Source organism: Telmatherina bonti (genome assembly GCF_933228915.1).
Source record: "Telmatherina bonti genome assembly, chromosome: 2".
In the NCBI taxonomy this organism is placed as follows: Eukaryota; Metazoa; Chordata; class Actinopteri; order Atheriniformes; family Telmatherinidae; genus Telmatherina; species Telmatherina bonti.
Genome location: NC_136620.1, coordinates 17,366,142 through 17,383,256, shown reverse-complemented (window position 1 = coordinate 17,383,256; position 17,115 = coordinate 17,366,142). Strand labels below are relative to the sequence as shown.

Genomic DNA, 17,115 nt, shown 5'->3' with positions numbered 1-17,115 from the left:
CCAGAATGTTGATTGCCATGCTTAAAGCTAAGAAACAAAGTTAATAATTTGATTATCATGATCATGTTAATGAAATGGGAGAAAGGAACCAGGGCCCGCAGTGAAATAAGACCTGAATCACTCCTACCCTCTTGGTTAACAATCAAAGCTGACCTGATTGGGTAAGACTGACCAGCCTTCTGACGATTAGTGGTTTGCGATTGGTCAGGACCTAGGAGGAAGGGTCCAGTTAAATGGACCCGCGCTCTGGACTGAGTCTCTCTTACTACTCTCTTACTTCTCTCTTGCTTCTCTCTTACTTCTTGCTTCTTCGTCCTCTCTTCTTTTTTTGTTTGTCCTAGCTTGTTCTTCTCTCTCGGCCCTTGACTCTCGATCGCCGTGATTCTTGTACTTTGACTTAAGTTCGTTGCCCTCTCGCAACTTTCCGCTGTACGCAGCTGTTTCTTTGTTCTCATAAGTTTACTCCATCTCTCTTCTTTTGTGCGCGTAAGATCTTAACGAGATAAGTTCGAACAGAAAAGTAATATTTGTGTTGAAGGCGAAACAAGCCTTGTTTAAGTTTACCCAGCGAATATTTTTATTTTTCCTTTTTGAGATCAGTAATTCACCAGAACAGCAGTTCCACTAATTTTTGCGTCTGTACAAGTACTGCCTACCCTCAGACAGTACGCGTGGAACACAACCTTTGGAATAATTTGAGTACGAGAAACACCGCCCTTGGCTCTGGGATTCTGCTGGACAGAGATCCCAACCCGTTCATCAGAGCAGCTCCAGACCTACTTGTCCCGACGCCAGAAGGTCCATTTCCCGGAGACTTGCAGTCCAGGACAGAACCACCCGGTCCGCCGGCTCCATCAACTGACCCAGCGGGAAAAAGTAGGATCTTCATAGCGCTTTGATATCACTTGTGGTGTTCAACAGTACATCAAATTTAACCAAAGTATAAATTTGAATTCTCATCCAAACACTAAGTATAATTTTAACAAAGATTTAAGTGAAATAACGATACCGATTTAATTGCTTCAATTCCAACCAGTTCCTTTCTGCCCCATTTCATTCAATTAATTTTTACCTCTCATTATTACTATCATAAATGAAAATCCCTGTAAACAAATTCACTTGACCATCTCACCAATAACCTCTCCATCATTGCTCATTTTCACTGCTGTATGTTTACCATCATTGTAATAAATATGTATAATCAATTCATCCGTTCTTGTCATAATTTCTGAATGTACATTTCCTGGTTCATTCGTTCTGAGAATTTACTACTTTAAGTGAGACTGTGTTTATTGAATTAAGTATATTTCAGGTTTTCTCATCCTCCTGAATCTTAAGTTAAGAAAAAGTGATGAGTGGTGCTCCGAGGTAATTAAAATTTAATAAGTAGTAATTGATAGAGGCATAGTTTTACTACAATATATATATATATATATATATATATATATATATATATATATATATATATATATATATAAATACATACTGCTCAAAAAAATAAAGGGAACACCTAAACAACACGTGTAACTCCAAGTCAACCACATTTCTATGAAATCAACTGAGTTTATGACTGCTAATTTGCCAACTGTCTTCTCCATTGCCAGAATCCTTCTCTCTACCTCCATAGACACAGGCTTGCAGCCAGCATCTTGACAGCCTTGAAACACATAGTCCAGCCAGCTTATCGGTAAGTACAATAATGCTGTAAGTTTTATTGTGCAGCAGTTCTGTCGGCTTTGCATACCCTGCCAAAATTACACATCATAACATTAACTTTCAGTTTTGACTGTCAAAACAGCATTACCGTTTTAATGGAGTATACAGCAAGAATACAGTTTATGAAGAAGTATGCTGTTTTGATTGATGGGTTACAATTATATTTGATGATAAATTTAGTTCGAGTTTCACAGTACAATATGTTCAGTCACAGTATTTTGGGAGAAAGCACTGAATCCTAATAAGTCCATAATACAACATGTGTTTAAACATTACAACATCACTTGCCAAATAATCAAAATAATACATAATAAGTCCAGTTTCATATACTTCTGGGTTTTCAAGTGAATTTTCCGCCAAGCTATAGTCATACGTGAGATGCAATGTGCAGTTATTATGCAAAATAGTACACAAAACTAATTGCTGGTGGCTTTAAAAGTTGTGGTATGCCAATGCAATGTCTGCACAGTCAATGTTATACGGAATTGATGGGTCATTTGCACAAACAGGAAACAGGTCCATTGCATGAATAGCGGAGCTAAAACTAAGCCACTCTGCCTGCACTGGGACCAAAAATCTTACACAGCAAAGCTACAATCAAATGAGAAATTGAGCTCAAACATAATTTCTTGTCCATTGTGGAACTTTTAGCCAAACACAATGATTGTGTGAAAAGAAAAATGACAGTCCCAACTTGAGAATGACTTTGGGATGTAATAATGTGAAATAACTAACTGCCTGGCAGAAAATGGTCTGCACCTCAATGACCTTTCCCAAACTGATGCTTTCAGCATTGATTTCCTTAGGAATCTATTATAAAAGAAAAGTGCATGGACGTTTCCTAACATTTGAACAGTAAAGCATCTTGATGCAGCAACAGTTGAACAAAAATTAATGCAAGTACTGCAAAAGTATAGCCTTGATTACAAAATCCAGGATAGGACAAGCTTGTTTGTCTCAAGTGTTTCTTTCCTCAAATTTGAGTAAATGTGTTGTATGCATGTTGTCTTGTTACTGTTAAAAAGTGGAGTACTCTGTGCAAATTTACATGCTGTACTCTACCCGATTTACCACAAGGAGAAACAGCTTGGTGTGCCACTATAAAATATTCACCAGTATCATCTAACCACCTCCTTGAAAATTTTCTGGGTCCACCACTGCCTTTATCCCCAGTTGTTGTATGTTTTAAAGACCTGGAATTCATTTCTGACTTAAGAGCCCTCCAACAAAGTCACTTTGAAATTGAAGAGCCTAATGTTTCAAACATTACAGAACTGTGGAGTTAAAATCAGACGGATGTAGATACATCAAATGGTCAAGAAGTGTGCTGTCAGTTTGGAAAGGTCAAGGGCTTTTATTTTGAAGTTAGAAAAATCAAAACTCTTATTTTGACATAGGAAGTTGACTCTACGCTTCTCATCTGCAGCAGAAAAACAAACTATACATGGTAAGCTGTAAATACATCCTGAGAGAACTCAGTTGTTTGGAGCTGGAAAAAGATTTGTAGTAAATTGTAAATTCACCTACTGGCCAATTAGACTCCTGATGGGACAGTTTGATGTTCAAACTTATTACTAAAGCCTTTAATGTTATCAGACACGGCAGAGCCGGCACTGACTTGTCATTCAGATGAGCCCTATTGGCGAGTCTGTGGTGCCTCGGTTAACATCAGCTGATGTATATTTCAGCTTGAGGCGATGTCAGCCTGTCACTGATGAAAAAGATTGACAGGATGACACTGCTTAAATGAACATCAGCTGATTTCTATACGTCATGCATCATCCAGTGACAACTCTGATAAAGACAGAAGATTACCATTGAAACATGTCAGGTAGGTATTAACTGCATGTTTGATAACATAAGGAAATATAGTAATTATAGACTCAATAAATTTTACTGGACTATTACTCAAATATTTCCGACAACCTTGTCATAATGCTTCAGCATCTGGAGATACTCGTGCCTAAATGGGCATGTCACACTAACCACCTACATTTTAAGCTCCACTGTCATGCTAAGAGAAATATACCAACCAGACTCAACATTAAAAACTTGATCTGAACCAAAAATGCAGAGTGGATGATTGAAAGGGTGCATATATATTTCTGAGTTTATGACAGAAAAGTTTATTTAATCTAGCTTTTTTCAATTAAACTTTCTTATTGTTTCTTATTATGTTCTCAGCTCTCAGAAGCATTAATCTCATTACGCCAATGCTGATTGGCTGGTGAGCGTGTCCGTCTGCATCTGGCAGTGCTCTCTACCTTAATTAGCTCATGCGGACGGCACAGCCTCATTCACCTCTTCTCACTTGGAGCATATCTCGCGTCTGGGCTAGCTAGCTAAACTTTCCACAGACTGACCTTTTAGCTTTGGTTGCCGGGCGCTACCTAGCCTTTAGACACATTTTCTTGCTTCGTTGGTCACACGAGACCTTCTCCTGTGCTTCTTGCCCCACCACGGCTTGGTTGTCACTATTTTAAGCTTCACCACAGCGAAAAATATAATTTCTTGTCGAGCATTAGCACACCAGCTAATTCCTTGGCTCCTCACGGTTAGCACTCCAGTCAATTCCCTGCTCGCTCACCAGCTAGGTGCGAAAAACCCTCACACCAGAGGTTATGGAGACTCTGGGGCCCTTTCCTGCCGATGCGGGAATAAAATTTTGAGCAGAGACCTACACCAGTTCTGCTCGTCCTGCCAGGGGCTGGAACACACTCAGCTAGCAATAGATGTCCCGGGCTCGTGTCAACACGGTGCGGTGTTCACAGTAAAAAGTCTCAGCAGAAGGCTAGCTCGCCAAGCTAGCTTGTCTGGACAAGACCCTTATTTCACCTCCATCGACATTGCCGTCGAAAGGGGAGGGGATGGCGGGTCCACTGCCGTACTGGTACCGGAGGCCAGCGTCAGCTGGGGCACCCAGCTCGACCTAGCCACGGACCCCCCACAGGAGGAAGATGTCCTGGACCTGGACAATGGAGAAGATGAAGATGTTGCCTCGAGTCTCCTCATATCAGTGGACAAGGAGGAGGACGACATCTTTAGTACTCTGGCCCGGGCTGCACAGCCCGCGGCCTCCACCACCACTCGGGATGGAGGCGAGGGTAGCACACCAGCTTCTCCCCTCCCTAGTTCGGACATGCTCGACGTGCGTAAACGCGCTGCTGCCCATCTGGCTATCCCCTGGCCAGCTGTTGTAGCGGAGACCACCAGGTCCCTCTACGAAGGGAAGAAATTACCCTCAGCTAAGAGTGTGGCAAAACAACTTCTCCCCGTCTTCCCGGAGCTTCTGGATGAGGTGACGCACTCGTGGAGAGACCGCCTGCATGGCAGTAGGAGCCCGTTTCCCAGGGCCTTATCCTGAGGCGATGGAGAGCTTGGGCCTGCTCTGGATGCCTCCAATGGAGCCACTCGTGGCAGCTTACCTTTATCCCAGGCTGTCAGCAGTGTCTTCCAGGAGCCCCAACCTGCCATCCAAAATGGACTGTTTTCAGTCAGCCCTGACTGAAAAGGCATACAAGGCAGCTATGTTCTCTGCCAGAGCGCCCAATGTAGTCTCACTGGTCACATCGCATCAGGCTGAGCTGTGTGAGGACTTTGGGCAAACCCAGGACCCACCAACGTGGGAGGAGATTCCGGTCATCACCGACCTGTGTCTCCGTGTCCAGTGCTGCGCGGTCCAGGCCACGTTTCTCTCTCGTTTGTTTCTCTCCCTGAAACATTTTCTCCCATCTTTGGTCAGACATCATGTTCTGGTCAGGACGGACAACACAACAACAGTAGCGTACATCAACCACCAAGGAGGATTACGCTCCTGTCAGCTACACACGCTGGCATGCAAACTGATCCTCTGGAGCTGCGGCCAGTTTCTCTCCTTGAGAGCGACGCATGTACCGGGAGCTCTGAACACAGGTGCGGACCTGTTGTTCAGGGGCGCGCCGGTTTATGGGGAAAGGACTCTGCACCCGGAGGTCATGCAACAGATCTGGGTCCGTTACGGTCGGGCTACTGTGGATTTGTTCACTTCCTGGGACAACGCGCAGTGCGCGATGTTTTTCTCCCTGCACAGCATCGATGCTCCCCCTGGGTGTTGATGCGTTAGCGCACGCCTGGCCGCCCGGTCTTCTTTACGCATTTCCTCCCCTGGCATTGATACCTCACACTCTGTTCAGAGTGAGAGAACCAGGTCACGACCTGATATCGATAGCTCCGCATTGGACTGCGATGCACTGCCTGGCACAGATATATCAGCTGCTGCGCTTGCAGCCCTGGCAGCTCCCGCTGCGCAGAGACCTGCTGCTGCAGGGGGGAGGGTTGGTATTTCACCCGCACCCAGAACGCCTGGCACTGTGGGCTTGGCCCCTGAGTGGCACAACTTGTGAGCTGTGGGGCTCCCACAACGGGTAATTTCCACTATATAGAGTGCACGGGCCACCTCCATTCAGTCATTGTATGACTGTAAATGGAGGGTGTTTGAGGAATGGTGCAGCAAGTACGGCCACATTCCTTTTCAGTGCTCGGTGGGGACGATCTTGTCATTCTTACAGGATCTGATTGACAAATGGAAAGCCTTCTCCATGGTTAAAGTGTATTTGGCAGCTATTGCTGCCTGCCACGTGGGATTTGGAAAGCTGACAGCAAGCCAACATCTGCTGGTCTGCCATTTTATGAAAGGAGCATGTAGGCTTCTTCCTGTGTCCAGACCAATGGTCCCACCATGGGAATTGGCCATGGTCTTGGAGGGGCTGAAGGGTCCCCCTTTTGAGCCTCTGGAAGGAACAGATTTGAAACACGTGTCTCTCAAGACAGTGTTGTTTCTGGTTTTGGCTTTGGCGTCGGCAAAACGCGTTAGCGACATCTATGCCCTTTCAGTGCATCCTTCGTGCGCTCAGTTTTTCCTGGGGGATGTGAGGGTAATTTTGAGACCCAACCCGGCCTTTGTGCCCAAGGTGGGGGGCTCCTGATCCCCTATAGACTTGGTCGTCTTTGGTCTCTCCTCGGGAGAACACAGGTTGTTATGTCCACTTCGTGCAGTCCGCACTTAAATGAATAAGACTTCTGGAACTGGATAAGAGTTCCAGAAGGAGCAATCAATTGTTCGTGTCCTGGATTAATCCTCATAAGGGAAAGCCCGTCACAAAGCAGCGCCTGTCCCACTGGATGGTGGAGGCGATCGCTCTGGCCTATACAAGTCAGGGTTTGCAGCCTCCTGGGGGCCTGCGAGCACACTCGACTCAGGGTTTGGCCGCATCGTGGGCCTTATTCAGGGGAGTTTCGGTTCAGGGCAGCGAGTTGGTCCTCCGCCCCGTGCTTAGCACGCCCGGTTTTGACGTCCTGAGGACTCTTTCCTGTAGGTTGGTGGACGCTGGATAAGCTTGTCTGGCAATACGGGAGCTACCACATCCCATAGTGAGACATCGAGCGAAATATTATGAAAGAGAACTTTTGGTTATTTACATAACCCCGGTTCTCTGAGTAACATGAGTGAGATGTCTCACCAAACAACCCTTCTTGCTTGGGCGAGTGAGAAGAAGTGCTTATCTTGAATGAGGCAGTGCCGTCTGCATGAGCTATTTAAGGTAGATGGCACTACCTGATGCAGATGGACACGTTCACCAGCCAGTCAGGATTGGTGTAATGAGATTAATGCTTCTGAGAGCTGCACAGAGGCATGCATCCCATAGTGAGACATCTCACTCATATTACTCAGAGAACCGGAGTTATGTAAATACCTTAAGTTTTTTTCATCTCTTTCTTCCTTTGACTTTTCAGCAGACGGAAAACACTTTAGTGCATTACCACCCTGCACACGTGGAAACTAGAAATACGGGGCTCATTGAGCCAATGCTTCGGTCTGTTGAAAGTGGTGGGCAGCAAAGTGTTTATATATGTCTAAATGAAGATTCATTCATTCATTCATTCATTCATTCATTCATTCATCATTTAGGGGTGCCATTGGCTAAAGACATTTCACCTTCTTCTTGTGTTAAGTTGGCAGACTACCATATTTAGGTTTTAAATCCATAAAAGAACTACATAAATCTGTTTATTGCATCAATACTTTTTCACTTAGCTCTTTTAAATAGATAAAAAAAAACAACCTCTAAATTAAAAAAAAATACTCTGGTTGAAATTATAACCTTTGTGTTGTTAGGGTTGGTTTTTTGAAATAGGATTATAAAGGAGATCATAAAACAATATTTAGAATCAGAACTGAAATCATCTTAAATCATAGTGCACAATTATCCAACACATCAACAGCCTGCACTTCTCCCAATCCTGTGACAATTACAATATTCTCATTTTCCATTGTTTTCCTGGATACCTGCACAAAACAAAACAACGCTGGGCATATCCAGACGTTCAATATAAACTAATGACTTGCAGAGTGCACATCTCTTATTTACAGCATGCAAAAATGAAAACCTTTGCAGTGAGCCAAGTTCTGGATAGATTTTGGTTAAAATGAGCAACAAAGTGATGCAAATGGTTTCTGAGGAGGAAGTCAAAATGGAGTGTCACACAGTAGACACATGATAAGTTTGATGAGGAGGTGACTGATAGTGAAGTCGTTACTGCTGATTCAAGTAAAACAATGGTAAAATTGTTTGGAGATCAGTATGACATCACCCTGACCCATTTTCTCATTACTATAAAGGGCACTAGAGCCCACACCATGTTAAAAAATATAACACTATAAAGAAAATTTCTGTATGGAGCACAGAGTATACAAATATTTTACAGTTTCCATTTGAATATAATATATAAATAAATGTATAAGTACAAAAGAAAAAACAGATTTTAGCTGTGAAGAGATTATTTTTGCCCCAGGCTGACCCTTTAACTACGCTTTTATCTAAATAGTTATCTGAAAAGATTAATTAGTGGTGATGTGCAGATCAATACTGAAATATCTATTCCTTCTATCCCAATATTTATGAAACATTAAATTGTAGGTAGGAAGTACTTCTTTCACTTCAGCAATGCAGGTCACTCACTCAGGTCAGAAACAGATGTCACACTGCAGGTAGGTACAGTCCAGTTCAGTCCAGAGGAAGATAATGTACAGCTGGTGGAGATGTGGAGCTGTGTCACTGGATTTTGGGGAGGTGACTTACGTCCTTCTGCTGGTTGAGGTTTGGTGCCATTTACAGGAGTTCCCCGCATCTTCAAACTTTATACTGATCTTGGAGTCTCTTAGAACACCTCAGTTCCACAGGCCCAGATTTACCTGTAGGTGTCTTGAGTAAAGCTTCCACTGTAAACTTAAAAAGAAAATCATGGGTCTCATTCCACTCAGCTACTGCTCATCCAGAAGCTGCTAAAGGCTCCATGTTACATGAAAGAAAACACAATTGTTGTTGTTGCTCCCATTTTAAAATCAAGTTTGGTCTCTATGTGTGATGTGTGAAAATTGTACATCATCCCCCATTTTCCACTCTCCTTCAGTTGTATTGGTTTAAAATTTGAAACAACCCCCCCTCCCCACACACACACACACACACACACACACACACACACACACTGTAAACAGAATAACAGACAAAACAAATTTTCAAAAGAAGGGTATTTTCTAAAGCATTGTCTAAATTATGACAGTTGTGTTGGAGCAGTGTCCGAATCCGGCCTCCTAGTGCTCATTTTTTAATCAAGTGTGCTATGAGTGATAAGTATGTGGAAGTGAACAAAAATGTGTCCAGTCTTCAAAAAAAAAAAAACAGTGCAAAACTTAAGGAAACTGTGTGCAAACTGGTTTGTTGTTCAAGGTTTTGACAGCAGAGTCCTGTCTTTAAGAAATGTGTGCTGTAAATAGAATTTACTGTTTAATTGAGATGACATTGTAATTACAAAGCTTCGAGTTGATTAGATTATTTTTTTTAATCAAGTTCCACCACAAATAACTATACATATTTCTATACAGTTATAATACAACAAAAACAAAGATGGTGATTACTCACATCCAATATGAATAGTCTGTCCTCCAAATCTGATTTCTTTGCTTTCGTGGGTGTTTCGTCTCTGTGGTTATTTGTGTCTCCTTCCCATTGTTCAAGTTGTTTTCAGGAATTACAAAGGGGTAACAGGCATGCTAACATCTTTTAGCAGCATTTGTTTATCAACATAAATTATTATATTTAACATTCTGCTGACTTTTAGGATCAGTTCTTTGCTCTGTGAGATTTTCTGTGTTTAATAAAGTGCTCTATAATTCATCATTTATCACAAATGATGAGAGAGCCGCTTCTGGTTTATTCATAAATTCAGACTCCTCGGTAATCTGCCCATCTGCTTGAGTTTGTACAGATTGTTAGGCTTTACAAACTCCAACAGACCTCTGAATTATTGATCATCATCCAGTGTTTTCTTCTGTCGGCTGTGTTGTTCTCTAATATCAGATCAATAAGTTTGAGACTACACAGTCTCATTACACCAACATAGCATACACCAACATAGCATTTAAACACAATTCCCGTCTTTTGAAAAATGGTTTTCCGCTTATATCAGGTGGTTTTATCTTTTACCACTTTCCAAAAGATATGGGTGCATTAGCATTTCTGCTAATGCGTTTTATTGTTCACATTTGACATTTTAAATTGAATGTCGGTACGTTTGCTGGGGCATGTTTTGAAAATTAAATCTTAAATGTCCTATTCTTTATCATTTTATTTAAGTTACAAATTGAGTAGTCTTGAAAAAAAAAAAGAAAATGAAAATGCCTTTTGGATTATTTATTAACAATTTTTATTTCTGAATAAAAAATGTAGGTAAGTTCTGAAAGTGAATTATGAGACAGAATTGCTTCCATACATTTTTAGTTGAGCGAAGGATTTCACTTTGAACATTTGATATGTTTAATAAGTTTTATTGTGAACATTGGTCTAGGAAATTCATCTTATTGGATTCTCATTTTTAGATCTTTTCAACATTGGAATTGTATGTAATGCAGTACAAGAATCTGTGGCAATCTTTACAAGAACATGAATTTGTGTATTATCACATGATTGCACGTAATATATATTTATCAGGAAAACTTTTCTTTTTAGATGTTCTTGAAAATCATAAGAAATGTGAGAATATTGAAAAGCAACTGAAAAATAGAATTGAACCCACTGAAGCTTGTCTGTAATGGTGTCTTCTGAAAGTAATGGACCATCCATCAAGCTCAAATGGATCTGAGTTCAAAATTTCTTATTGAGCTATTTGTTTCATACTCTGCAGACAAACAGGAAATTACTTGTACGGTTGGTGCTGATGGCCTGAAGTGGTTTGTTCTCCCACCAGGGGATCCCAGTACCTCTCATTAAGGGGACATCATGATGTCTCTGATGTTGTTTGTTATGTCAGCATATGTGTTTATGCCTTATAATATTACATCAACAGTCAGTGACGCAGAGGGGATGATGGATGGGGAGACAGTGAGAACACAGAGGGTTGTGATCTTCTCAAATTGGGGGCAGTAATTTTTTTTTTTTTTTTTTTTTTTTAACCTTCAAGCAGCAAGCGAGTTGATGTTTGAGTGACAGGTGTTATTACAAACATCAAAATATATTTTTTCATCGTAGACCATATGTAGCCTGTAAAAAGCACTAGAGGACCTTTGTCCCAATCAACCACATGAATCCTCCAGACAGGGTCATTAGCTGTCATCATGCTTTCAAAATGCAGGATTTGCAACATGCTGCCAACACCGTGTTCAAAACCAGAACAGGCATGTAGTGACTCCACCTCAGGCCAAGTCTAGAGCAGAGGATGACAACACTGATGAGGACAGAATGAGTACAATGTCACATTCATGACCCTGAATAAAACTGCCACACAATCAGACAAAAAAATTAAACAAATGTTTACAATTTTTATCCCCCAATGGTTTACTACCTAACATCCCATCTAATGAAGACTTGAGCCATTATCTTTATTTTTAACTAAATAAGGATTATCCTGCGCATTATTTTAAAGTCTTACTACATTCCTGCTTATGGGAGTTTCCAGATTTCTGCCGTTGTTTGTATGTGCTGCTAAAGTAAACAATACTGTGGTGGCACCACTTGTATACTAATGTGTACTCATTAGTTTTGCATTTATAGGTTGGTGTACCAAGCGTGTGACTCCCTTACCATCAGAGCACTTGGTCTTGATGGACCTGGGATGTTGAGGCCCACTTCTCAGTGATGAAACTCTGTTTTCACTTGCTTGCAGCAAGGTTTGGTCACGTCAGTGACATCTATTTTTTTTAAATAGATGTTTTTCTGGTACATTTAAAATAAAATAAAATAAAATTAATGAATGAAATTAAATTAAATGAAAAATACTTGATCAATCCCCAAAGGGAAATTCAATTATATGATTTTCAATCTATAATCAATTATATAATCATGATATTTAAAAAAAAATATCACGTTCTTTTCATCTTTTATCACAACCTACCATGTAGGTCGTAAGAATATTTATTTTTTAAAGCATGAAGCCTTGAGACTGATCCATGCAACCTGTCAGATGCACACCAGGACATAATATGCATGTTTCTATGACCATGAGAACAAGTTCATCCTGTCTTTGCTGTGTTTATATGTGAAATGAGATGAGAAACACCTTGTTAATCCAGAATGTTCTTTTTTTTTTAACAATTTAGAAATGTTTATCAGTCAAAATGAACTCAGACTAATCCTTTACAGTAACACTACAATTACTTTATACTTTACTTTAAAACTTTATGGTTCTGATTTGTTTTTGTGATGCACTGATAACATTAATAACACACAATTTTTGGAGTCTTCATTGTCCAGTGCCATGATCATGGTGAGAGATTACGGTGGCCGACAGGTGAAAACGCGTTTCATGCACAAAAACAAGCTGCAAATATGAAAACCAACTGCAAGAAAGCAGTATAAATAACAACTGTATGTAGTTTGGAATAAGAAGTGGAATAAGAAAATGTTAAATATATGTATATATATATATATATATATATATATATATATATATATATATATATATATATATATATATATACATATATATATATATATATATATATATATATATATATATATATATATATACATATACATATATATATATATATATATATATATATATATACATACATATACATATATATATATATATATATATATATATATATATATATATATATATATATATATATATATATATGTATATGTATATATATATATATATATGTACCTTGATGTAGGAAAGGTGTCAGAATATAGAACCACCCCTTCTTCTTCAGACCGCAAAAGGGGTTTATTTATCTTCAAAATGCCCATACACATGGCTTAGAGTTTATGTACTGGTGCAAAAATTCCTCCTTCAAGATTAATTTTTAACTTCATGCATGAAAAGTGACTTACGCCAGTTTCAGGCCTCATTTTGTGTTTGCACAACAATTATGAATGAGACCCCTGGTATCCTATCAATGAAAAAAAAAGTTGGTATTGGCCATCTCTGTTCAGAAACCACCAGGGGTCTCCTGTATTCAGAGAACAGGGTCAGGTCCCGAACGATCCAATACTATCCAATCAGAATAACCTTCCTTTTCACGACATCACTTTCACAAAACACAAAATATGCTTCTAATGTGATATGGTTGAGTGTCGGAAAATAACTGCCCTTAATCCCATCCGTCGCCTTTGGTTGTCTATGTGGAGTGGGACTGACGGCAGTGTAAAAACAAAAATAAGCACGAAGTGCCTGCACAATAGATAACGCTAACACAGTTTTGAGGACATTTATGCTGTTGAAAACAAAGCTCGCACATGTGACAACATTTCAAAGCTGAAAACCCCGGTTCTATATGTCCACATGCAGACGTGCAAACAAAGTATTCACAAATCTTCACTTTTGTCGGAAATATTTTAAAGAATCTGTGGATCTGTAAATCTGTGTTTTTGTGTGGATGACAGGCCAAATCTGAGAAAAATATCTTTGTTCTTTGAAAAACCCTGCTGTGTGTGGACAAGGCCTGATGCAAGGTGAGAGTAGAAGTGTTTATAACAGCATGACCATATAAGGCATGACCACAAGAACCATGACGAGTTCACTCAGGAAACACTACAAGTAATTCACAACGGGACTTTATTTGACTACCTTATGACCATTTTTCTTTATAGGAGGTATTGGGGTTGGTTTTTGGTTGATGTTCTGGGGTTCATAAAGAGCTGCATGACAGGACAGGTGTTACTTCACAAGCAGCTTTTCCTCACACTAATGAGAAAATGTTTCCATTTAAAATGTTTGTTTGAATCACATCATGGTTATGTTGCTTAAAACAAGATGATCAGCAGTTGTATTTATTACAAACTGTAAGGCAAAACATACAAACATACAATAGCAAGCACAACTAACAACATGACCATGTTAAAATGAGAATCAAATGCTTTTTGAATACATTCAAAGTTCTTTAAAAGTTCTGACAACTAGAATAGTTTCTGTTGTGTGACTATTTATGAGCAGGTGCTTTCTTCTGTAATTTATCTTGTTAGAGAAGAAAATAAAGAGTTTTGTCATAGATAAAGTTATTAGTGTGAGAGCAATGGCATGCATTTATAACACTTTACCATCCATTTACCAGGAGGACAAACAGTTACATAAGAGTAATATAAGTGTTATTTGTGGATTTATGTGCCCATCTTGCAACGTCTCTCTGTTCCAACTGGTGATAAAGTTAAAAGAAAGTAATGGCCCACACAAGATGTTCAACTGCAGACTGTCAAATCCTGGATGTGGTTGAATTTCCAGCTGTCTGACAACAGTTCTGGCTGTTGGCTTTTCTTTAATGCAACTACAGGTTTGCAAGTTATTCAGGAACGAAGCAAAGTGATTGATTGATTGATTCCAAGTGCAGCGGAAAGACTGACTGATAACATTTTCATGACAGACCATGAGCTCACCGACCCTTGATTACAGAGATGACCAGAGTCGGACCTCGAGGGCCGCTGTCCTGCAGGTTCTTTATGTATCCTTGTTTAAACACCCCTGGTTTTCACTAAATGGACCCATCAGCCAATGAAGTTCTGCACAATGCCTGATTCCGTTGAGTCAGGTGTTTTGAAACAGGGATATATAGAAAACCTGCAGGACTGTGGCCCATGAGGACCAGAGCTGGACATTCCTGCTTTATTAGGTTTACTTTGCGAAGGTAAACCTGATCATTTTGCTCAAACGATGTCCTCACCAAAGTGAATCAGGTGCAGGCACACACGCTTCACTTGTTGTCATGTCTGCCGAACTCATACCACTAAAAACGATGATTGACAGAGAAAAAATAATCCACAGTAGAAAGAGTTAAAGATTTTAAAAGGAGAAACACCTTCATTTTTCAACTAAAAAATAACAATAAATATAAATGGAACTCTTAAAGTGAAAGAATTGTTTCTTAGTTAGACCTCTCTTGGACTGTTTCGAGCGGGGGGTGTCCAGCTCTGGTCCTGCAAGTTTTTAATATATCCCTGCTCAAATGTACTTGACTCAAATTAATGAGTCATTGTGTGGATGTTTGAAGTAGGAATACATGGAAAACCTGCAGGGTAGCAGCCCTGAAGGGCTGACTATGGACACCCCTGGTTCAGAGGATATTAAAGCTTTGTTGGCCCTGAGCTTTTTAACCTTTACTGAGACAAAAATATAGCTGATAGTGTTTGGACCAAATGGGCCCTGTCAACCCACCTCTGTTGATGGCCTCAGCATATAATGGTCTATGAACGGAAAAGAAGAGAATAGAAAGGCTGGTTGGAGATGATCGAAAGGCAATAGGAAGTCAAATAATGATTCCAAACAACATATGTAGAATTTTGTCTCTGAACACACAACATGTCTAACCTTGAAGTAGATGTTTCAGATATTAGGGGAACGTAAACCTGACCCAGGTGATCTCATGTAGTGTCAACAGATCAGGTAGATCATTTAGACCAGAACCATTAAGTGTCTTGTACACCAGCAACCAAATAGTAAAACCACATTTTTTAGTGCACAATAAACCAGTGTAAGGATGTTAGTCCCAGAGTGACTCCGTAAGTAATAAAATGCTCTAACGTAGACCCTAAACTATCAGGATATCAAAACATAAGTCTAAACAAATCCATGGCACGTCATTTGGTGCTTTAGAAAAACCAGTAAAAAGTTCTATAAGAATTTGGAAAATGATCATATTTTATTTCCTCTGCTGGGTTTTTTTTATGCACTGGGGGAATCAACACACAATGCAGAATAATAGATTCTAGCTTGTTAGCAGGCTTTTGTATGAGTTCAATCTGTGCATTTAAAATACTTATTAGTTCACTGATTTCAACCACATCGCCACGAAAGATCTCGTACATTACAAGAGAAGGTTAAAAGAAGCCACACCAACTTTTTTTTAACTGACAATCATTATTCTAACAAGAGTTCAATGTTATTAAACTAAGATGCTTTTTGGCCTAATTTCTTAAAACCTTTCGTTCAGACAAAAAAAAAGCAACAAAAAACAAAACAAATACAAAAAACATGGGTCTTCTAATTTTTCTTTGACTCCATTGACCTTCTTTAAGTTTGTCTTCTTTAAGTCAGAAACAATAAATCTTTAAAGGGAAGAAAAGCTTCTCTGATCCAATAAATCACAGTATGAACGAACAAAGTTTCTCGTAGCAGCGTTTTTAAAAGGACATGTCATGTTACAATCACAGTGCCAGCCTCGACGAAATGAGGGCAGGGGTGTTTTATTGAGGTTGTAGGGCACGGCATCTCTGGACTTCTGATGGAAGTGTCAACATTTGTCTCTGCTATACTTTCAGTCTGCAGCTGTGTTCTGAAACCACGGTGTTGTCCAGACGGGTTTGGGGCAGTCCATCACACCTGGCAGGGACGTCATTGACGTGACACCAGCGGAGCCAAGTTGTTCTGATAACAGAGGAGGTGCCCTGATCAGAAAAGACTGTCTGGAAAGAACAAAAAAGGCAGCTCTGAAGAAATGAAGGTGTTGGTGTCAAAGATGAATAGCTGTCTGTATCCATCTGCTGTCAGGCACCTTTCATAGTCGGAGACTAAGGTTGGGCCTGAAAATAGAAACGAGGTATTTCTTTTTTCAACTGTGTCTTTCGTACACACACAGGCAAGAAGAATTTATATTCCTTGCACTTTCCCACATTTTATTGTGATGCAACCACAAATTTAATTGTGTTTAGTGTAATTTTTTATGACAAATTTACAAAAAAAACCTGATTTTTTAAAATATGAGGAATGCTCCAACCATGTCTATAAATGGAATTTAAAGTTGGAACAGGCAAGCTGAAGAATTTTTGCAGGAATCAAAGAGAACTGAGTATCTATCCTTTATTTTGCTGAAATAATAATCACTAGGCCACTTGAGTAAAGTGTAGTCTGAAAGCACACTAAGAAAAC

The 17,115-nt window shown here is 39.9% G+C and overlaps 1 protein-coding gene across 1 annotated transcript in view; it reads left to right on the top strand.

Moving 5' to 3' along the window:
* Positions 1-5,940: 5,940 nt before the first annotated feature.
* The window catches only part of LOC306768269 (uncharacterized protein), a gene marked incomplete at both ends in the record, with an annotated part of 32,311 nt that continues 21,136 nt past the window's right edge, over positions 5,941-17,115 (top strand). The window contains 3 exons of the mRNA XM_079256552.1: positions 5,941-6,119; positions 6,419-6,665; positions 6,841-7,066. Of these exons, the coding sequence (XP_079112678.1) occupies positions 5,941-6,119; positions 6,419-6,665; positions 6,841-7,066 (652 nt within the window). The remainder of the gene's footprint in view (positions 6,120-6,418; positions 6,666-6,840; positions 7,067-17,115) is intronic.